Source organism: Eubalaena glacialis, chromosome 5 (assembly GCF_028564815.1).
Source record: "Eubalaena glacialis isolate mEubGla1 chromosome 5, mEubGla1.1.hap2.+ XY, whole genome shotgun sequence".
In the NCBI taxonomy this organism is placed as follows: domain Eukaryota; kingdom Metazoa; phylum Chordata; class Mammalia; order Artiodactyla; family Balaenidae; genus Eubalaena; species Eubalaena glacialis.
The window spans coordinates 116,174,089-116,198,109 of NC_083720.1; the positions used below are offsets into that span (position 1 = coordinate 116,174,089).

General features: G+C 35.8%; 1 protein-coding gene across 4 annotated transcripts in view; it reads left to right on the forward strand.

Annotated features, from left to right (window-relative positions):
• Window positions 1-24,021, forward strand: part of LRBA (LPS responsive beige-like anchor protein) — a 776,641-nt gene that overhangs the window by 254,806 nt on the left and 497,814 nt on the right. For all 4 annotated transcript variants that reach the window (XM_061192552.1, XM_061192551.1, XM_061192553.1 and 1 more), the window contains exon 35: window positions 3,719-3,783. In XM_061192552.1, coding sequence (XP_061048535.1) covers window positions 3,719-3,783 — 65 coding nt within the window. The remainder of the gene's footprint in view (window positions 1-3,718; window positions 3,784-24,021) is intronic.

The window sequence follows — 24,021 nt, forward strand, 5'->3', positions numbered from 1 at the left end:
TTTAGGATAGCATGAATCTTCTTTGTAGTTTTGGTGACTTCCTTAAGGATTGTAGTCAGTGTTTTAGTATGGAGAAAACTTGTTGGCTTTGACTAACAGCTGGGTTTATTAAAACAAATTAATTTCCTGTTCTCATGGGTTGCAGCTTCTTTTTACCTGGGTTATTAATTCCTATCAGTATATCTTTATGTACCTGGTATGTGATATTTTATTAAATGTTAAATAGTTTATAATTAGGAACGGATTATAGGCAAATTAAAACTCTGATATCTTTAAGAATTGTAAGATTTTTATAACTACCCAAAACGTAGGTAAGATTTGTATTTTCACTTCATTTCTCATTTTGTCTAATTTTTTTAACTGGTGAAAAAGTTTTATTCCAGGTGTTTAGATAGCTGTTACTACAAGTTAAATAATATGAGTTTATAGATGATGTTTGAGAAAACAAGAATCCAAATGTATTAGCAGTCATAAATATGTTTCTGAGCTTTTGTAAGAAAAATTGGAGTCTTCAAGTTCTATGTGTATCTTCATGTCTAATTTGTTTATAGTTTAAAAGAAAAAAATTGTGTGGCATACCAATTTAAGTTGAGGTCATAAAATTTTTAGATGGTAATGTTTTTATAGTTACACTAACTTTAACTAGTTTTCTATCTGACCTAAATCATGCTGTTTAAAATCTTTGTGAAATTTAAAATCTTTGTGAAATTTAAGTTTACATTATCAGTAAAAGTCAGTTTGTATACATAAATGAAAATAAAATCAAAATGATGTTTACGTGTATACTTAAAATTTGAGTGTCTCTACTGTTACCTATGTTTTTCATGTGGGGTTTGAGTTTTATATGACATAAAAATCCCCACCTGTTGCAGTTTTAAATCAGACAAAATGGATTTGAGAAAAATAATACTAGTAGATACTTTTTAAAATAAAATGTCTGATCTAAAGAATTATATATGGGGTAACCTCTTGCCTTTCTTCCTAATTTCTTTTTTTCTAGCGAGAAAAGTAACTTTATTTTCTTTTTACTAAATTTAATTTCCCTTTTGAGATTTTTCCCTCAAGTAAGTGATCTAAAGGAAAACTCAGTTTAAGGTCTTGCCTCCTCACACTCTGGTGCTGTATCAGATTTCCAGGTGGCTTGCTGAGAGTGCTCTGTTGGGCATAAGAGCTGAGGAGTGAGATTTTGCTTCTGTTCCTTGGCTAGGGCATCCCTCTGTTACCATCCTTTCTGATTCCCTGCTGTCTATCAACAAAGGTCACAGCTGTGTTTTCCTCATCCCCTCAAAGCCTCAACTATGTGTACATCTTTCTGTGATAATTTTCTGACTCCTCCAAGGGCATGAGTTACTGTGAGGCTGTTTTAGGTCCATCTACCATTAAATCTGTCTCTATCTACTCTTCCTGTGCATTACTAGGTTTAGGGCAGCTCTTTGAGACTTGGCATCTCCCTGTGCTCTGCCTCGGAAGTGAGGTGTGGAACCTTCTGGACCAGGGTCAAAAAACTTACCTGCGGTTTCTGCTTTTTTCTCTTTTCTTCCTCCTATTTCTGAGAAGAGTGGAGGGTATGACACATCCTCTTCTCTCAGAGATTTACTTCTTCATGGAGTTTGATTGCTTTCCTTTGTATTGTCTGTCTGTTTACTTCATTTTGCTGGAAAGAATAGGATTTTAAATTAGATGGGTATTTCTATTTATCCTTGACTTGGTTTACCTTATTGAAAGAAATATAAGATCTCTATTTTGTTGTTTCAGTTTGCTGGCTGTTGTGAATTTTGAGAGTATATATTTTGGACTTATGAGCCACTAATTTCTAAATGTTTGTAAGTTGTTGAATCATAAAATCACACATCTTTTAAGAATTTTTTTAAGGGGGTATTGAGGACCTAGAGATGTAGAGTGATCTGTTTATGTACATATCCTGTTAGTGTCATAGTCAGTTTGAGAACATAGATCCCATGACTTCTTGTTTTTCAGCAACACATTGCTTTATCTTCTCACCTAGTCCTAACCAATTACTGTAGCCTCAAATGTCTGACTGACTTTATATCTACTTTTCATTCTACTGTATATGTTCTGTTAGTATGTTCTTGCTGACACTATTCATGAAATAGAACTCTATAACAAAATTATGGCAAACAGCCATTTCAGTCCTGAGGGCCACCTTGGGTTTTTCAAAACATGAAAGTAATAAATACTGGGGATAAAAAGGAGAAAGTAGCTGTGAAAGGATGAGGCTTAAAACTAAATCAGAATTTGGCATGACACAGAACAGTCTTCAGGGGTGAAATTACATGGAATTAAAAACTCTTAAAGGTGTTAGATTCAGAATATATGAATACTGCTTATGATAACAGTGGTAAGGTCACTAGTACTGTCTCTTGTTTTGACCATTATAAAAGGACAAAAAAAGATTAGTTGAGGGATATTACGTAGGTGGAATATAAGGGCTCTTTAGTTTTAAGGAACATAAAGATTATGTATATATGTCTAGTTCTTTAAAAAATACACACACGCATGCATTGGCATTTCTCAAATCTAGCTACATTTCAGTTCATGTGGGCCCAGCTTTATTGGATTAATGCGTATTTTATATCTGTTTTGAGATGAGGATTAAAAAAATTCATTTCTGTATATATTACTGGTTAATTTTCTTCTGAGGCTTTTTTAAGAAAATATTTATGTATTTACTTTTTATTTTTGGCTGAGTCAGGTCTTAGTTGGGGCATCGGGGATCTTTCGTTGTGGCACCCGGGCTCTTCATTGAGGCGCCCGGGCTCTTCATTGAGGCACGTGAGCTCTTTGTTGCAGCACGTGGACTTCTCTCTAGTCGTGTTGCGCGGGCTTGTCTGTAGCTGTGGCGCACAGGCTCCAGAGCATACGGGCTCAGTAGTTGCAGCGCGGGGGCGCTCTAGTTGTGGTGCGCAGGCTCCAGAGCATGTGGGGTCTGTAGTTGCCGCACACGGGCTCTCTAATTGTGGGGTGCAGGCTTACTTGCCGTGCGGCATGTGGGACCTTAGTTCCCCGGCTAGGGATTGAACCCAGGTCCCCTGCATCGGAAGATGGATTCTTAACCACTGGACCGCCAGGGGGCGATTTAATGGATAACTTATTCATAAAGAACATATTAATAATTTTATACCTCTTTTGCTAATTCATATGCTAGTAAATTATAGTTTTTCAGCTTACAAGTAGTCTAGCCAAATTCACTGATCTCTCGTCTCTTTCTCAATCATTAATCATCAATTTTTGTAGAATGTGTGCTATTTATTAAGTTTAGGGAGCTACTTAATTCCATCTTCCCCTCATTTGGGGTAATGCATCTCTTAAAGAAACAAAAACAAAACCTCTGTCCTTGGTCTTCTTTGCTGCCTTCCTTTCAAACTGTTTCAGTTAAATTAGTAGGATATAATGGTACAGAACTAAAAGGGCAATATAAATATAGATAGGCTCATTTAGTTTATCTAGAATCAAATTGTTGCTAACTTGTTTACTTTACTTTTTAATGTCAACTATTTATGTGTTCATGGGGCTGCATTGGGTAGACAGCATGTTTAACAAAACTTTTCCATTAAGATCTTTTGGAAATTAATTAATTTCCATTAAATCAATTTCAATTAAGTATGAAATTGATATGGGTGACGTTTTTCATAATTATTGTTTTAAAGAAATAACCTACTGAGTGAAATTTGTTCAGCTATTTTCTGCTATTTTTTAGGAGTGGCAGAATTCTATTCAGAAGAATGCAGGCCTTGCTTTTATTGAACTTGTCAACGAAGGAAGGTAATCTATTTTATATCCATGTATATTTTACTTTAAGATGTTATTGTATTTTTGCCATCGGAACTGATATTTTTGGCACTATATTGTTTTTGCAGTCAGTGATATAGTGAGCTTAGATATTAATTATTATAAATATTTCAATATTTAATCATTTTGTTCTCTTCATGGTTAGGTACTTAATGATAAAGTCAGTTCTTTGTTTTTCAGTAAGTAAACCTTTGGCAAAAGTATACTGATGATTCTGTTAGCAAATATAAGGAAAACTGATACTTATTTGGACTTCCTAGAAAATTCTATTATATTTGTAGAGCCAATAAATAGACTAGTATGGTCTATATTATCTCTCTTATGTCATGGCCTGGGCAAAAGGGAAGAAGAATTCAAGGAAAGAATAGTCAGTAGTAGGAAAGAAAAGTGAAGTACAGAGATAGAAAGATACAAGGGAAAAATAGATTTAAGAAAGTGAGAGAATTAAAGGATAAGAATAAATTGAGGAAATGATGAGTGGACTACTTTGGGTCTGTTTCGTGGCAGTTGATTTTTTCTTTTTTTCAAAAATAAATTTATTTATTTATTTATTTTGGCTGTGTTGGGTCTTCGTTGCTGCCCGCGGACTTTCTCTAGTTGTGGTGAGCGGGGGCTACTCTTTGTTGCAGTGTGCAGGCTTCTCATTGCGGTGGCTTCTCTTGTTGTGGAGCACGGGCTCTAGGCGCGTGGGCTTCAGTAGTTGTGGCTCGCGGGCTCTAGAGCACAGGCTCAGTAGTTGTGGCACAAGGGCTTAGATGCTCCGCGGCATGTGGGATCTTCCCGGCCCAGGGCTCGAACCCGTGTCTTCTGCATTGGCAGGTGGATTCTTAACCACTGCGCTAAGAGGGAAGCCCGTGGCAGTTGATTTTGGATTACTTGGACTGAAGACCCAGGGTATAGATTAAAAGGTGTGATTGGCTGCCATTGGAAATAGCATTCTGAACAAAATTATTGTTTAAGAATGTTTTATATACTGTTCTGTCTAGAGTTGAGAGACTGACACCATCACTATAGGAATAATTTGAACTAGTAACTAGGAATTTAGCCTCTGTCTCGTTAATGTTGTAGAAGAGGGTACTGTTAACTTTATTTTATATTAAATGCTACTAAAATTATTTCACTCAGTAAATAATTATAGGTGCTCACAGACTAGTGTTGAATACAAATAAATAAACCTGCAACTAATGCCATATGCTAAATTCTGTGCTAGAAATATTTACATATAGGTCATTAAGGTAGGAATGTGAAAAAAGAGAAAGACTCCACAATTTAGTTCAGAAGAATTAGGTAGAACCTCCCCAGGGAAACATGATTCCTGAGATGTATTTTCAAGGATGAGTAAGGTTAGTAATGTAGACTTTGGAAAAGTGGGGATTATGGATAAGTTGGAGGACATATGTGTGAAAAGCATTCTGAATAGAGGGAATAGAATATCTGAAGATACTGTGATGTGGGAAGGTGTGTATGTACGTGTGTGAGTGTGTGTGCATGTGTATGTGTGTGAATTATTGGAATAGAATTGGTTATCTGGACCATAAAAGGTCTAATGTGGTGTATTCGGATTTTCATCTAAAGGCAATGGGAAACCTTGAAATGTCTTAAGAAAGTATTATCATTGTGATACTTGGGTTTTGGAAGGATAACTAGCAGTGATGTTTAGGATGGGTTGAAGGAGAGGAGACCTAATTGAAATCAAGAACAATAACAAGGCTATTGCAGTGATCTATATGAGAAACAGAGCTAAATTGTAGTCTGGAGTCTGGAAAGTGTTGGGAAATCAATAAATATTTCTCAATGAGTGAATGACTAATAATTTAGTCTTACTTTTAGCAAAAATTTCAAAGTGCTTGTTCATCAAAAAAATAAATAGCTCTTTGGCTGAATTTCAACACTGAGGTATTAGATGCTTTTAAAGTTTATATTTAGAAAAAGAGTTAAGTCAGTGCTGTTGATCGAATATGTATTTGTTCTACTTAATGCAAAACACTGATTAATACTAGTTCTTTTTTTTAAGAGAAGTGGTTATAAAAGTCTATTTTGCAAATGAAGCAACTGACAAAGGATTAATCTCCAAAATTTACAAGCAGCTCATGCAGCTCAATATCAAAAAGCAAACCCAATCCAAAAATGGGCAGAAGACCTAAATAGACATTTCTCCAAAGATGTACAGATTGCCAACAAACACATGAAAGAATGCTCAACATCATTAATCATTAGAGAAATGCAAATCAAAACTACAATGAGGTATCACCTCACACCAGTCAGAATGGCCATCATCAAAAAATCTACAAACAATAAATGCTGGAGAGTGTGTGGAGAAAAGGGAACCCTCATACACTGTTGGTGGGAATGTAAATTGATACAGCCACTATGAAGAACAGTATGGAGGTTCCTTAAAAAACTAAAAATAGAACTACCATACGACCCAGCAATCCCACTACTGGGCGTATACCCTGAGAAAACCATAATTCAAAAAGAGTCATGTACCACAACGTTCACTGCAGCTCTATTTACAATAGCCAGGACATGGAAGCAACCTAAGTGTCCATCAACAGATGAATGGATAAAGAAGATGTGGCACATATATACAATGGAATATTACTCAGCCATAAAAAGAAACGAAATTGAGTTATTTGTAGTGAGGTGGATGGACCTAGAATCTGTCATACAGAGTGAAGTAAGTCAGAAAGAGAAAAACAAATACCGTATGGTAACACATATATATGGAATCTAAAAAAAAAAAAAAAAAAAAAAGGTCATGAAGAACCTAGGGGCAAGACGGGAATAAAGACGCAGACTTACTAGAGAATGGACTTGAGGACACGGGGAGGGGGAAGGGTAAGCTGGGACAAAGTGAGAGAGTGGTAGTGTAAATATGGACATATATACACTACCAAATGTAAAATAGATAGCTAGTGGGGAGCAGTCACATAGCACAGGGAGATCAGCTCGGTGCTTTGTGACCAGCTAGAAGGGTGGGATACGGAGGGTGGGAGGGAGGGAGACGCAAGAGGGAAGAGATAAGGGGATATATGTATATGTATAGCTGATTCACTTTGTTATAAAGCAGAAACTAACACACCATTGTAAAGCAATTATACTCCAATAAAGATGTTAAAAATAAAATAAAATAAAATAAAATAAAATAAATGAATTTATAAGCTGAAAAAAAAAAGTCTATTTTGTTTAGGTTCTACTAAGTCTAAATGCCCTCAATTATGCAAGTTAGTGTTACATTTAGTAGATAAGGCAACATGCTCTTGTGATATTAGTTTTAGCTTTGAAGTTAGCCTTGGGTTCAAGTTTCAGCTTTGATATATGGGGAGTACTTTTACTTCTGTGAGCATCCGTTTCCTCATCTATTCATTCAGCCAATATTTATTATGCACTGACTGTGTACCTTGACTTGTCCTTGATTCTGGGGATACAGCAATAAACAAAACAGATAAAGATTCTTTTTTTTGTAGATCTTACATTTGAACAGTCATTGGCAGACTATGAACAATAAACAAAATAAGTAATGGATTATATATGAAAGGTGGTAAGTTCTTTGGAAAGAGATAATGTGAAGCAGGTTGAGGGAAATGGTGATTTTTAAAGGAAATATAAAGGTTTGATACGGTTTGTAGTTTAAATAGAGTGGTTATATTACAGATCACTGAGCAAGTGACATGTAAGCAAGCACTTGAATGATGTGAAGGAGTTAAACATAGGGGCATGTAGGGGAAAAGCATTCCAGTCCTAGGGAACAGCCAGTAAACAGATGAAAGCTTCCCTGGCATATCTGAAGAATGAGGCCAGTATATCAAGAACAAGTGATCAAAGTGGAGAGAAGTAAGAAATGAGGTCAGAGACATAGGGCAAGATTTGTGTAGAACCTTTGCAATTCGTTCTGCAGGAGATAACAATCATTGCAGGATTTTGAGTAGAGGAGGGAGACAATCTGCCTTATGTTTTAAAAAAGGCTGATTTATATAGGAATTTAAGGATAGAAGCAAAGAGATCAACTAGGGAACTACTGTAGTAATTCTAGTTAAACATGATGGTGTTGTGGACTAGGACAGCAGCAGTAGAGGAGGTAAGAAGTAGTAGGATTATGAATATATTTTGAAGGTAGAACTGATAGGATTTACTAATGGATTGGATGTGGATTGTGAGACAAAGCTAGGAGTCAAGTATTACTCTTAAGATTTTTGGCCTCTGCAGCTGAAAAGATGGTGTTTCTATCAACCAGATGGAAAAGGCTGTGGATAAAACAGTTATTGGGGAAGATCAGGAGTTCAGTTTTGGAAATACTGATTTTTATATCTCTAGTAGACATCCAGGTAGAGGCAGTTGTTAATTATTTCTCCAGATTAGAGATCTAAACTTGAATGTTATAAGAATATAGATGATATTTAATGCCTTGAGATTAGATGAAATCATTAAGGTGGTAGGGTGATGACTGAGATTTGACCACGGGCTCAGAAGTTGTTTCTGACTTGGTCAGGAGTAGTTTTGGGAGAGTGGTGTGGAAAAAAGCCTATTTGCAGGGAATTTAGAAAAGAAGAAGAGAATAAGAGAATAGGAATTATAGAATATGTATAAACAGTTCTTTAGAGGAATTTTGCTACAAAGGGGAGCAAAAATAAAATGTAGTGGGGGGAACAGAGTCAAGGGAAGTAGGGTTTTTAAAAAATGAGAACAAGAGAACAGTTTCATGGTAAGGAGTGGGGAAATTAATGTAGAAGAGATAGGTGAGAATTTCTGGAGTGATGTTTTTAAGTTGTTTTGCGAGTGGGTGAATTTGTATGCAAATGGGGGTTTGGCTTTAAAGTAGAGCATGGATGGGTCATTTACAGTAACCTGGGAAGGCATTTTATGTAGTTGCAGAGTCTGGGAGGTAAATATGGAAGTAGAGTTAGAGTTGGGTTTCAATGGGTTTAGGTTTTGCCAAGTGAATATGGGGGAGAGAAGGACAAGGGAGTCTCTTTGTGCTAGAGACTGATTGTAATCATTGACCACAGGATTATGATTATTAAGCTAGGTAAAGAGGAGAGTGACTGTAAAGAAAACGATAGGATGGATGGATTGGAGCTCTAAGCACTGTTAGAGTTGTGATAGTAATAGAATGAGTGAGCTATAAACATGAGAGGTAGTAGTTTAGAGAGTGGGGCGAGTAGAACCAAGGCCATTCAGTTATTGGAAATGATGAGGTCTGGCATATGACCATGCAATAAATGGCTGAGGTAGGGTGGAAGACAAGCTTGGAGAAGGAGAGGAGTTCAGGGAACTGTCAGACCAGGATCTCAGTCAGCTTGGAATCTCATGTTTGTAGACTGTATCGCTTACCATCCCTCATCAGTGGTGTCTCTACATACCCCCAAATAATTTCCATTTATTTCTCATTGCTTTTAGTTTTTGGATCACTGTCACTTTCTCCAACACTGTTCTTATAGTAATTCCTGGTGCTTTTACCCATATTTTGGCATGTATCAGTATTTTGTTCCTTTTTACTGATTAATAGTGTTCCATTGTACAGATATACCACATTTTGTTTATCCCTTCAGCAGTCAATGAACGTTTGGATTGCTTTCTGTTTTTGGCTATTATAAACAATGCTTCTATGTGTGTTTGTGTACAAGGCTTTGTGTGGACATATGTTTTCATTTCTCTTGGGTAGATACCTAGGAGTACAATTGCTCGGTGGAATGGGAAGTCTGTGTTTAATTTTTTAAGAAACTGCCAAGCTATTTTCCTAGTTAGCCTAGTAGGTATCTTACTCTGGTTTTTGTTTGCATTTCCCTAATGGCTAATCCTGTTGAGTGTTTTCTCAGGTGCCTTCTTTGGGAAAATGTCTGTGTACATTTTTTGCCCATTTAAAAATTTCATTCACTGTATGAGTTCTGACTTTTAAACAGTAGTTTATATATCAGTATTTCTGGATATAAGTCTTTTGTCATATACATGATTTGCAAACATTTTCTCTCAGTCTGTGACTTGTCCTTTCATTTTCATTGAAGAGCAAAAGTTTTTAATTTTGATAAAGTACAGTTTACCTATTTTTTTCTTTTATGGATTATGACTTGTTGGCAAATTCAAGAAATCTTAGATCAAAACAAGTACTAGGGTTTTCTTTTCTTTTTTTTTTTTTTTCTAGAAGTATTTTTTCATCCCTAGAAATTTTGTAGTTTTAGCCTCTACATTTAGGTCTGTGATTCATTTTGAGTTAATGTTTTTGTATGGAGTGAGATAAAAGTTTAGCTGTTTTGGATCTTCTACATAGATAGTCATGTAATCTCTGAACAGAGATATTCTTAGGTGTTCCTTACCAATCTGTATACCTTTTATTTCCTTTTCTTGTCTTCTTGCTTTAGCTAGGATTTCTGGTACGATGTTGAAAAGGAGTGGTGAGAGGGGCATCCTTGCCTTGTACTGATCTTAATGGGAAAGTTTCCAGTTTCTCACCATTAAGTATGATGTTAGCTTTTGGATTTTTTTGTAGATATTCTTTGTCAACTTGAGGAAGTTTCCTTCTATTCTTAGTTTACTGAGAGATTTTATCATGAATGGGCATTGGATTTTGTCAAGTGCTTTTTTGGTATCTGTTGATATGATCATGTGATTTTTCTTTTTAGCTTGTTTATGTATGATGGAGTACGTTAATTGACTTTGGAATGTTGAACCGACTCTGCATACCTGGGTTAATTCCTGCTTGATCGTGGTATATAGTTCTTTTTATAGTTGTTGGATTTGGTTTTATTTGTTGATTTTTAGAAGTTACTTGCTTGGGCTTAATTTGCAGAATTTGTCTCTCTTGTGGTAAGGTGTTCTTAATATTGTTGCTTAGCTGTTTTAGAATTCTTCTTCTTCATATTTTTTTTTTTTGGTCTGGCTTTTAAGGGGTCACGCCTTTTTCTCCATAGCTTTGAGGTCAGTGAATGATAAGAAGTCTTTCTGAAACCTTTGACCATGTATGGCTGGTAGATCTGCGTTTGGTTTTGATGGACACATTTAAATTTGAAGTAGTTTTCATCTTCTAGCTTTTACTCCTTGTTCATCTTTTTTCGAGTCTGCCCTGTATCTGCTCAGGGACCCAGATAGCCATGTGTGAAATTCTTATTAAGCTAGTTTATTTCCAGGATCTCCCTCTCTAATTTCTGGTTTGTTCTCTGGTCTCCTGCTCACCCTAACTTCAAATATAGTCTCACTCTAGGAGAGCTATAGGTTTTTCCAGTTTTCGGCTTGGCATGCATTTTCTTCATTTTCTGTCCTCTCTTTCAAATCAAGTCAGCCGTCTCTGGCAGTGAAGTTGCTGGTTTCCATAAGCAGCCAGAGACCGATGGAACTACCACACCTATGGTGTCTGGGCGGGGAATTCCCAGAAAAGATTGCCACAGACTTCGTTTGTTCTTACTTAGTGTTTAGCACAGTTTTGTGAATAAAATTATTATGGATTTTGTTGTTTGCTTTTGGTCAGATTTCAGAACACTGAAATGATTGTTGTTCTATACTTGTTTTTCTGGGAAAGGATTTGTTGGACTCTTTATTTCACCATAGCTGGAAGATCTACCCCCAGATCTTTACATGTCTGTTTCATTATGGTTTAAGTCCCAGTTCAGATGTCACCTTGTCAGAGAAGTCTTCCCTGAAACCTGTTGCCCAGGTTATTTTTACCTCATTTCTTAAAATTTTTTCCCCATATCTTTTATTCTTTCCCCATGTTTGTCTTTATTGTCTGTCTCCTCCTGTACAGTATATGTTTAGTGAGGGCAGTCCCTCTGTCTCTCGCTTATTGTTATATCCCTGGCTCCTAGAGAAGTGCCTTGCAAAACCAGTAGATATTTGTGTTTAATTGATATGATACTTTCTCTGTAAGTACATTGTTTTTATAGTTTTTATTTCAATTATTTATATTTTTCATGTAAATAACATTCTTTCTTAAACAGAAATTTGCTTTAACAGATAATCTTGACAATAGTCAAGTGATATTTCTTTGAAGATTATTACCAAGAGAAAAGAAAATACATATACGTATAATAAATATTTTACATTAAAACTTTTCTCTGTCTTGTGAAGAAATAAATTTCATGTTATTCTCAAATATTTTATCCAGAACAGCTGCTTCTTATTATTTCTTATTGGAGAAAGAATTATTTGAATAACTTATTTGTTTTTATATCACATGTAATTGTAGGTTTTATAATAACTTTTTCCTGATTTCTTATCTATGTTTATCTTACTCTGTTTGGATTTGTTTGCCTCCTGTCATTAGAAACTGTCTTCTTTACCTTAGTGCTTAGCCTATAGAAAGTACTTTAGCCTTTGTCTTTTAAGCAAATGTTACAAAGAAACAGTGGTATAAAGAGAACTAACATTCTTTAGTGAAATAGTGGAGGTAATATTTGAAATTTTTATTCTCTCGTTCTTTAGAGAGTAGAATATATTTTAAAGGGACAATTTAGAGATTTATTTTTCTAAAATCAGTAGGTTTGACTTTCCTTTTATAAATATTTAATACATTGAGGTTAAATGAGTTTACATAGCAATGGATGTATTTGTGTAGCAGTGTTCAACTACTGGACTTAATCCCAGGGGCAGGAAGAATAAGTAATAAGGGTTTTCTTTTCACTGCAGAGACCAACCTTTTTTTTTCTTTTTATGTAAGTCTGACCTGCCTTGACCCCATTTATAGAGTAGCCATAAATTTGGTCCTTGATTAATGTTTTATTAGTGTAAATAACATGTAGACCTTTACAGACTGAGAGAGACTACAGCATAGGGTTTATCAGATTTGATGGGTATCATTAGCAAATCAATTAACTTAGGTCAGACATAAGTAATTGTTGTTTGGTAGAAATGTTTCTCTTAACTTACCTGTTTAATTGATTAGATACTTTCTCTGTAAATACATTGTTTTGATAGTTTTGAGATGAATTATTTGTATTTTTCTTGTAAACAACATTCCATTTTAAACAGATTTTTTATAGAAATAGAATAATCAGTAATCACTGACATAATCAAGTTATGTTTCTTTGACAGTTTTTACCAAGACAAAGTAAAATATATAAACGTTAATAAAAGATATAAATTAAAAAAATTAAATATCCACATTTTGTGAGTAGTAACATTGTTATTTCTGGATCATAATTTTTGTTTATGGATATTTTGTGGTATATTGAATCATCATCATCAATTGACTTTTCAAATACGCAAATAATTGATCTAAAAGTGTTTTATTTCTTCTGAAAGACACAGGTTTCTTTAAACAGTTTTAAATTCTTTAAAGAATATTAAAGCATTCTTTTAGAATGTTCTGTGATGCTGTGGCACCACATTAATAGGGAATAGGAGAATCTGTTCTAAATTCAGGCATGGTAGGTAACATTATTATGTATATAGGGCTTCAGTTGACTTATTTGTGTACTCGATTTCATTTTATGTTAGTTGCTTTTTCTTTCACCTTAAGATATACTTAATTGAAAAATGAATTTAATTAAACTAATGCCAGTAGAACTGTTGCTTATATATTTAAATTAAATTCTTTATCAGTGAACCTTAAAAGTCTTTTCTCATTTGGATAAAGGGGTTTAGATTTCATATTTTGCCTTTCTTCTTATTCCTATTATCTCTTAATGATTTTATTGATCTCTCTTCTAAAAATTTTAGTATCTCAATATGGGTGTTAGTTTTGCCAGCAGAAATAGATCCAACTGCTAGGTAGCCTTCTTTCTTCCTGCCAGCCTGCCTGCCATCCATCCAACAAATATTTTTTCGAGTATTTTAAGCCCCTGATGTTGTTCTCGGCAGTTTTGATCAAGGTAGCTGCTCTGTGAGCATTACTAAGTCTTATAACTTCACTTGTTTGACTTGTGTTAGAAGGAACAATGTAATGGATAAATATTGATTATCTTGCACATTCTATATATTTAGGTGGTCCTGTTTTTGTTTTTATACTCTGAGATTCTGAAAAATCAGTGCAGATTCCCTGTAAGTAAAATTTTTTTTTTTTTTTTTAAATCCTGGATTTTATAGTGGAGCATTTTTTTTTAAAATTTATTTATTTATTTTTTAATTTATGGCTGTGTTGGGTCTTCGTTTCTGTGCGAGGGCTTTCTCTAGTTGTGGCAAGCGGGGGCCACTCTTCATCGCGGTGCGCGGGCCTCTCACTATCACGGCCTCTCTTGTTGCGGAGCACAGGCTCCAGACGCGCAGGCTCAGTAATTGTGGCTCACGGGCCCAGTTGCTCTGCGGCATGTGGGATCTTCCCAGACCAGGGCTCGAACCCGTGTCCCCTGCATTGGCAGGCAGATTCTCAACCACTGCGCCACCAGGGAAGCCCAAGTAAAATTTTTATAGCTTAAAATGTCAAGGGATCTTCTCTTTGTTAAGCAAATTTTTAATTTGTCTCCTCATTTATAAAGTTGAAAAGAGACATGATTCCATTGGCTAATCAAAGTTTTAAAATTTTTGATGGTAAAAATCAGGAAAGTAGTAGACTGTGGAACCTAGTTTAAAGGAATAATATCTGTTAAAAATTTTAAGGTATAAATTCGCATTTTGAATTATAATATTTTAAATAGATAAGTGATTATAAAATGACCTATATTTAAAGTATTGGGTTTTGTTTATTAAAAATACATTTTGAGAACTTCTGTAGCCTCCTAGGATCTTATTCTTAAATTTCCTCCTAGGACTCTTTCCTTTTCACTGGACTTGAAAAGCACAGAAAGGGCAGATTATCCCATATACTGTTGGACACATTGCTTAATTATCCCCTGGGGATGGTCAGTATCTGCTTATTACAGCAATAATTCAGACTTGTATCCAAGTATGTTAATAGCCTCATAAAAGACATAATGTTTCTAGTACTAATACACTTGTCTGTCTCTTCAGAATTCAACTGCTTAGATTGCAGTTGTGCTTTCTGAACATTTATTTAGTAGCTCTAGCATTTTCTTTCACTCCAAGAGTCATAGATTCCTAATAAATATGTATTGAATAAGTTAAGAGAAGACTGAATGGAAGGGAAGGTAAAGAGGGAGAAGGGAGGACAGGAGAGAGGGCAAAAACACATTTCATTTTATTCTGACCCACTTGGCTATTATTTGGGTTATATTTTGGTAAAAGACCAAGGTATTTGTTGCACTTACGTAAACAGTGTAGCTAAGATACATTCTTATCTGAGCCAACCAAAGATATAGTTTGAATCAAAGTAATCTCTTGGAAACTCGGGAGTGTTTCTTAAAGAGCCATATGCTTTCCAGTTAAATTTTAAAATTATATGTGTAGTAAGATTCCAATTAAATATTATGAACAGTTGTTTGGATATGATCTTATTTTGGGGGTAGAGTAAAAGGTGATTGTTTCAAAGATTTGTTGAGAGGAGGCTTTCATCTCCATTTACTCTAGATTGAATTGATGTAGAAATTTGTGTGGAGTGTTTAGAAAGAGGTATGTGCTGTTCTTTCCTCTTGAAGATTAGGTTATTTAAATTACTGTTTATTACTTTTGAAAGTTTAATGGCTTATTAAAGAGGACTAGAATTTTCTCCCCTTAATTAGGATACACACATTTTTCTTATTTCATTTCTTCATGTGTTTTGGTTTAAAACAGTCATATGGTCAAATTATTTTTCACTTTTAATTTTCCAGCTTGATCTCAGTTTTCTGTGGTTACTTTTTAGGCTTGTTTTGTTGTGATCAATGTAAAATAATGGTGCTGCATTTAAATTATGTTTTTCACTCCATAAAAATGCTAAATTGCACTAGGTTTAAGGGCTTTATGTGTTTGGCATTGCAGTTGACCATTCTCAGCAAGGATAAGTATATAATTTTCAGAAAATGTGGTGTGGATTCAGAATGCCTGTAGAATATGCTTGTGTTTGTATAGAAGTTTCATAACCTTATGCATTATTAAAAACTACAATGGTTTATATATAAATGGAGTCATTTGCTATATTAAATGAAAATGAGTATAGAAAAAGAGAGGCAAATTAGGGGTGGGAGAAAAAGAAAAGACAGCTAAACTTTGAGAAGAATTAAATGAAAATAAGATGAAGACAGAGTCAGTTCACTTCATTCATTTAGAAAATATTTATGAATGCCTGCTATATGCTGTTCTGGGGGTTCAGCAGTGGATACAGTAGACATTCCCACCCTCTTATAATGTGTTTTAATTGGTATAGATAGACGATAAAGAATTTAAAAACTTCATATTAGGTCAGAAAGTGATAAGTGCAATGAGAAGATTAAAACATTCGAATTAAAGAGAATAGGTACAGTGTGGGGCAAGGGATGTTGCAATTTTTTTTTCTTTCAGTTTTCAAATTTTATTTTTATTTAAAATTTTGGTCATAAAAGGTTCCTATTAAGTTTTTTAAACAATATTTAAATTAGGAAGTGAAAAGTCCTCTGTTTTCCCCATACTATAGTTGGTTATTATATATTCTTGCAGAACTTCTTCCACGTGTTAAGATTTTTCTTTTGTTTTCCTTTGTTGCTTTTTTTTTTAACATCTTTATTGGAGTATAATTGCTTTACAATAGTGTGTTAGTTTCTGCTTTATAACAAAGTGAATTAGCTGTACGTATACATATATCCCCATGTCCCCTCCCTCTTGCGTCTCCCTCCCACCCTCCCTATCCCACCCCTCTAGGTGGACACAAAGCACCGAGCTGATCTCCCTGTGCTACACGGCTCCTTCCCAATAGCTATCTGTTTTACATTTGGTAGTGTATGTATGTCCATGCCACTCTCTCACTTCGTCCCAGCTTACCCTTCCCCCTCCCCGTGGCCTGAAGTCCATTCTCTACGTCTGCATCTCTATTCCTGTCCTGCCCCTAGGTTTTTCAGAACCTTTGTTTTTTTTTTTTAGATTCCATATATATGTGTTAGCATAAAGTATTTGTTTTTGTCTTTTTGACTTACTTCACTCTGTATGACAGACTCTAGGTCCATCCACCTCACTACAAATAACTCAATTTCGTTTCTTTTTGCAGCTGAGTAATATTCCATTGTATATATGTGCCACATCTTCTTTATCCATTCATCTGTTGATGGACACTTAGGTTGCTTCCATGTCCTGGCTATTGTAAAGAGCTGCAATGAACATTGTGGTACATGACTCTTTTTGAATTATGGTTTTCTCAGGGTATATGCCCAGTAGTGGGATTGCTGGGTCATATGGTAGTTCTATATTTAGTTTTTTAAGGAACCTCCATATTGTTCTACATAGTGGCTGTATCAATTTACATTCCCACCAACACTGCAAGAGGGTTCCCTTTTCTCCACACTCTCTGCAGCATTTGTTTGTAGATTTTTTGATGATGGCCATTCTGACTGATGTGAGGTGATACCTCATTGTAGTTTTGATTTGCATTTCTCTAATGATTAGTGATGTTCATCTTTTCATGTATTTGTTGACCACTTGTATATCTTCTTTGGAGAAATGTCTATTTACGTCTTCTGCCCATTTTTGGATTGGGTTGTTTTTGTGGTATTGAGTTGCATGAGCTGCTTGTATATTTTGGATATTAATCCTTTGTCTGTTGCTTCATTTGCAAATATTTTCTCCCATACTGAGGGTTGTCTTTTCATCTCGTTTATGGTTTCCTTTGCTGTGCAAAAGCTTTGAAGTTTCATTAGGTCCCATTAGTTTAGTTTTGTTTTTATTTCCATTTCTCTAGGAGGTGGGTCAAAAAGGATCTTGTTGTGATGTATGTCATAAAGTGTTCTGCCTATGTTTTCCTCTAAGAGTTTTATAGTGTCTGGCCTTACATTTAGGTCTTTAATCCATTTTGAGTTTATTTTTGGGTATGGTGTTAGGGAGTGTTCTAATTTTATTCTTTTACACGTAGCTGTCCAGTTTTCCTAGCAACAATTATTGAAGAGGCTGTCTTTTCTCCACTGTATATGCTTGCCTCCTTTATCAAAGATAAGTGACTATATGTGCATGGGTTTATCTCTGGGCTTTCTATCCTGTTCCATTGATCTATATTTCTGTTTTTGTGCCAGTACCATACTGTCTTGATTACTGTAGTTTGTAGTATAGTTTGAAGTCAGGGAGCTTGATTCCTCCAGCTCCGTTTTTCTTTCTCAAGATTGCTTTGGCTATTTGGGGTCCTTTGTGTTTCCATACAAATTGTGAAATTTTTTGTTCTAGTTCTGTGAAAAATGCCAGTGGTAGTTTGATAGGGATTGCATTGAATCTGTAGATTGCTTTGGGTAGTATAGTTATTTTCACAATGTTGATTCTTCCAATCCAAGAACATGGTATATCTCTCCATCTGTTTGTATCATCTTTAATTTCTTTCATCAGTGTCTTATAGTTTTCTGCATACAGGTCTTTTGTCTCCTTAGGTAGGTTTATTCCTAGGTATTTTATTCTCTTTGTTGCAGTGGTAAATGGGAGTGTTTCCTTAATTTTTCTTTCAGATTTTTCATCATTGGTGTATAGGAATGCAAGAGATTTCTGTGCATTAATTTTGTATCCTGCTACTTTACGAAATTCATTGATTAGCTCTAGTAGCTTTTTGGTAGCACCTTTAGGATTCTCTGTGTATAGTATCATGTTAACTGCAAACAGTAACAGTTTTACTTCTTCTTTTCCAACTTGGATTCTTCTTATGTCTTTTTCTTCTCCGATTGCTGTGGCTAAAACTTCCAAAACTATGTTGAAGAATAGTGGTGAGAGTGGGCAACCTTGTCTTGTTCCTGATCTTAGTGGAAATGGTTTCAGTTTTTCACCATTGAGAGCGATGTTGGCTGTGGGTTTGTCATATATGGCCTTTATTATGTTGAGGTAAGTTCCCTCTATGCAGGTTTTTTTTTAATCATAAATGGGCGTTGAATTTTGTTAAAAGTTTTTTCTGCATCTATTGAGATGATCATATGGTTTTTCTCCTTCAGTTTGTTTATATGGTTTATCACATTGATTTATTTTCGTATATTGAGGAATCCTTGCATTCCTGGGATAAACCCCACTTGATCATGCTGTATGATCCTTTTAATGTTCTGATGGATTCTGTTTGCTAGTATTTTGTTGAGGATTTTTGCATCTATGTTCGTCAGTGATATTGGCCTGTAGTTTTCCTTTTTTGTGACGTCTTTGTCTGGTTTTGGTATCAAGGTCATGGTGGCCTCATAGAATGAGTTTGGGAGTGTTCCTCCCTCTGCTGTATTTTGGAAGAGTTTGAGAAGCATAGGTGTTAGCTCTTCTCTTAATGTTTGATAGAGTTTGCCTGTGAATCCATCTGGTCCTGGGCTTCTGTTTGTTGGAATATTTTTAATCACAGTTTCAATTTCCGTGCTTGTGATTGGTCTGTTTTTATTTTCTATTTCTCCCTGGTTCAGTCTCAGAAGGTTGTGCTTTTCTAAGAGTTTGTCCATTTCTTCCAGATTGTCCATTTTATTGGCATATAGTCGCTTGTAGTAATCTCTCATGATCCTTTGTATTTCTGCAGTGTCAGTTGCTACTTCTCCTTTTTCATTTTTAATTCTATTGATTTGAGTCTTCTCCCTTTGTTTCTTGATAAGTGTCGCTGATGGTTTTCTTTTTTTTAAATATCTTTATTGGAGTATAATTTTTTTACAATGGTTTGTTAGTTTCTGTTTTATAGCAAAGTGAATCAGCTATACATATATGTATATCCCCTTATCTCCTCCCTCTTGCTTCTCCCTCCTACCCTCCCTATCCCACCCCTCTAGGTGGTCACAAAACACCGAGATGACATTCCTGTGCTATGTGGCTGCTTCCCACTAGCTATTTATTTTACCTTTGGTAGTGTATATATGTCCATGCCACTCTCTTAATTCATCCCAGCTTACGCGTACCCCTCCCCGTGTCCTCAAGTCCATTCTCTATGTGTGCATCTTTATTCCTGTCCTGCCCCTAAGTTCTTCAGATCCATTTCTTTTGTTTACATATACATGTGTTAGCATACGGAATTTGTTTTTCTCTTTCTGACTTACTTCACTCTGTGTGACAGACTCTAGGTCCATCCACCTCACTATAAATAACTCAGTATTGTTTCTTTTTATGGCTTAGTAATATCCCATTGTATATATGTGCCACATCTTCTTTATCCATTCATCTGTTGATGGACACTTAGGTCGCTTCCATGTCCTGGCGATTGTAAATAGTGCTGCAGTGATGGCTGATGGTTTGTCAATTTTGTTTATGTTCTCAAAGAAACAGCTTTTAGTTTTATTGATCTTTGCTGTCATTTCCTTCATTTCTTTTTCATTTATTTCTGATCTGATATTTCTGATTTCTTTCCTTCTGCTATCTTTGGATTTTTTTGTTCTTCTTTCTCTAATTGCTTTAGGTGTAAGGTTAGGTTGTTTATTTGAGATGTTTCTTGTTTCTTGAAGTTGGCTTGTATTGCTATAAACTTCCATCTTAGAACTGCTTTTGCTGCATCCCATAGGTTTTGGGTCGTCGTGTTTTCATTGTCATTTGTTTCTAGGTATTTTTTGATTTCCTCTGATTTCTTTAGTGATCTCTTGGTTATTTAGTAGTGTATTGTTTAGCCTCCATGTGTTTGTATTTTTTACAGATGTTTTCCTATAATTGATATCTAGTCTCATAGCGTTGTGGTTGGAAAATATACTTGATACGATATCAATTTTCTTAAATTTACCAAGGCTTGATTTGTGACCCAGGATATGGTCTATCCTGGAGAATGTTCCAAGAGCACTTGAGAAGAAAGTGTATTCTGTTGCTTTTGGATAGAATGTCTTATAAATATCAATTAAGTCCATCTTGTTTAATGTGTCATTTAAAGCTTGTGTTTCCTTATTTATTTTCATTTTGGATGATCAGTCCATTGGTGAAAGTGGGGTGTTAAAGTCTCCTCCTATGATTGTGTTACTGTCGACTTCCCTTTTTATAGCTGTTAGTATTTGCCTTATGTATTGAGGTGCTCCTATGTTGGGTGCAAAATATTTACAATTGTTATATCTTCTTCCTGGATTGGTCCCTTGATCATTATGTAGTGTCCTTCTTTGTCTCTTGTGATAGTCTTTATTTTAAAGTCTATTTTGTCTGATATTTGAATTGCTACTCCAGCTTTCTTTTGATTACCATTTGCATGGAATATCTTTTTCCACCCCCTCACTTTCAGTCTGTATGTGTCCCTGGGTCTGAAGTGGGTCTCTTGTAGACAGCGTATATACAGGTCTTGTTTTTGTATTCATTCAGCCAGTCTATGTCTTTTGGTTGGAGCATTTAAACCATTTACATTTAAAGTAATTATCGATATGTATGTTCCTATTACCATTTTCTTAATTGATTTGGGTTTGTTATTGTAGGTCTTTTCCTTCTCTTGTGTTTCCTGCCTAGAGAAGTTCCTTTAGCATTTGTTGTAAAGCTGGTTTGGTGGTGCTGAATTCTCTTAGCTTTTGCTTATCTTAAAGGTTTTAATTTCTCTGTCGAATCTCTATGAGATCCTTGCTGGGTCGAGTAATCTTGGTTGTAGGTTTTCCCCTCTCATCAGTTTAAATATGTCCTGTCACACCCTTCTGACTTGCAGTGTTTTTGCTGAAAGATCAGCTCTTAACCTTATAGGGATTCCCTTGTATGTTATTTGTTGCTTTTCCCTTGCTGCTTTTCATATTTTTTCTTTTTTTTTTGAATTTTCTTTTATTTATTATTTTATACAGCAGGTTAATAATTTTTCTTTGTATTTAATTTTTGATAGTTTGATTAATATGTGTCTTGATGTGTTTCTCCTTGGATTTATCCTGTGTGGGACTTTCTGCACTTCCTGGACTTGGTTGACTATTTCCTTTCCTATATTAGGGTAGTTTTCAGCTATAATCTCTTCACATATTTTCTCAGTCCCGTTCTTTTTCTCTTCTTCTTCTGGGACCACTGTAATTCGTCTGTTGGTGCATTTAATGTTGTCCCAGAGGTCTCTGAGACTGTCCTCAATTCTTTTCATTCTTTTTTCTTTATTCTGCTGTGTGGTAGTTATTTCCACTATTTTATCTTCCAGGTCACTTATCCACTCTTTTGCCTCAGTTATTCTGCTATTGATTCCTTCTAGAGAATTTTAAATTTCATTTATTGTGTTGTTCATCATTGTTTGTTTGCTATTTAGTTCTTCTAGGTCCTTTTTAAATGTTTCTTGTATTTTCTCCATTCTATTTCCAAGATTTTGGATCATCTTTACTATCATTCCTCTGAATTCTTTTTCAGGTAGACTGCCTATTTCCTCTTCATTTGCTTGTTCTGGTGGGTTTTTACTTTGCTCCTTCATCTGCTGTGTGTTTCTCTGTCTTCTTATTTTGCTTAACTTAGTGTGTTTGGGGTCTCCTTTTCACAGGCTGCAGGTTTGTAGTTCCCGTTGTTTTTGGTGTCTGCCCCTAGTGGGTAAGGTTGGTTCAGTTGGTTGTGTAGGCTTCCTGGTAGAGGGGACTGGTGCCTGTGTTCTGGTGGATGACGCTGGATCTTGTCTTTCTGGTGGGTAGGACCACGTCTGGTGGTGTGTTTTGGGGTGTCTGTGAACTTAGTATGATTTTAGGCAGCCTCTCTGCTAATGGGTGGGGTTGTGTTACTGTCTTGGTAGTTGTTTGGCTTGGGGTGTCCAGCACTGGAGCTTACTGGTTGTTGAGTGGAGCTGTGTCTTAGCGTTGAGACAGAGATCTCTGGGAGAGCTCTCACCAGTTGATATTACGTGGGGCCGGGAGGTCCCTGGTGGTCCAGTGTCCTGAACTCAGCTCTCCCACCTCAGAGGCTCAGGCGTGACACCCAGCCAGAGCACCATGACTTTGTCAGCCACAGGGCTTTGTTTTAACCCTGCAATACCAGTGGTTTAGATCACTGAATTGAGGCTCTTTCAGATGTAAAGGGGATTACCTGGTGCTGCTCCGGCCCTCCGTGGGCCCCGGATTCCGGCCGTGGTGTGTGAGCTTCTTTCCTCCTCCGCTGCTTTCCCGGCTGTGGATGTTGCAGTTTTAAATAAGGTGGTCAAGGTGGCATCTAAAAGAGTGTTTTCCTATGAAATGATATGCAAATGCAACTAGCAGTGGTGACAAAGGCAGTTACAGGAAAATAGAAGATGGTAGATATTTTGTAACAGAGAAATCCTAAAGTGGATTCCAACTGGGGAGTAAGCAGAGTGGTTTCCCTTGTTGTTTTTGCTGTTTTATATAAGACTGTCTTCTCTCCCAGTTTATACACATTGAGAATAAATATTTCATAGTCCTAAGAACTTGTTTCGTCTAGAACATGCCACCTTGCCAACAGCCCATCTGCTTCCTTTCTAGCCTCTCTACTACCATGAATTATTGTTTTGAAATGCTCAACTAGGGATTTCTGTACAAAATACGTTTGGAAAAGTAGATTCGTATCAGGCTATGACATTTATGTTAAATTTGAAACTTATATTAAGTTACTGAGTTCTTACATTTTCAGGAGAAATAATTTGTTCTTTCCATCCCAGTTGTAGTAAAGTGTATTGATATAGTCCTCCTGATAAAGGTTATTAGCCTCCAGAAGTAGGTACCACCTGGACTATTTCTAAACTGAGAAAGGTCTAGATTGGCTTTAAATACGTATGAAGCCTGTTAAAGAATACTGAAAAGTTTATTTAAAAATACTCTTTAGTTAGTGATCAGTCTGCTCTTTCTCAGACTTCAGGCTTGTGTATTCTATGATGTTAGACCCTTTGTGTCTCTTACTCAAAGTTGTTACTGAGGGCTTTACCTCAGAAAGGAGCAGAGAGGTATCAATTTAAGGATTTTTGTGATAATGATTTATTGGCTATCGTGTGTGTGTGTGTGTGTGTGTGTGTGTGTGATGTGAGCAAAGAGGTAGTTACACGGAGAGTTATGTAATACTTCTACAATGTCAGAATAAAGAATATGTTGATAAATGAAATATAGTCTGAGAAGTGAGGTTTTATTAGTTGTGATAATACTGAAGGAAGACTTTGGAAACAACTTTTTCCTCTCAGATTTGGTTTGTGTCAGTTCTCTGTAGTTAATTCGAAAGTAATTACAATGTTAGAGAGATTGCCAATTCAGACACATTGCTTCCATATTCTCAGTTGTTAGGGTGCAGAAAAGTGGTAACTTTCCTTTCCCATCAATGGTAAAGATATTTAGTAGAGAAAATCTGACAGTTGCTGCTAATGGGGGGTCACAGAAAGCCCAGGAAACCCAAGGTCTAGACTAGTATAATCAGATGTGGACAATGGGCTGTAATGTAGTTATGGGAGATGGTTGT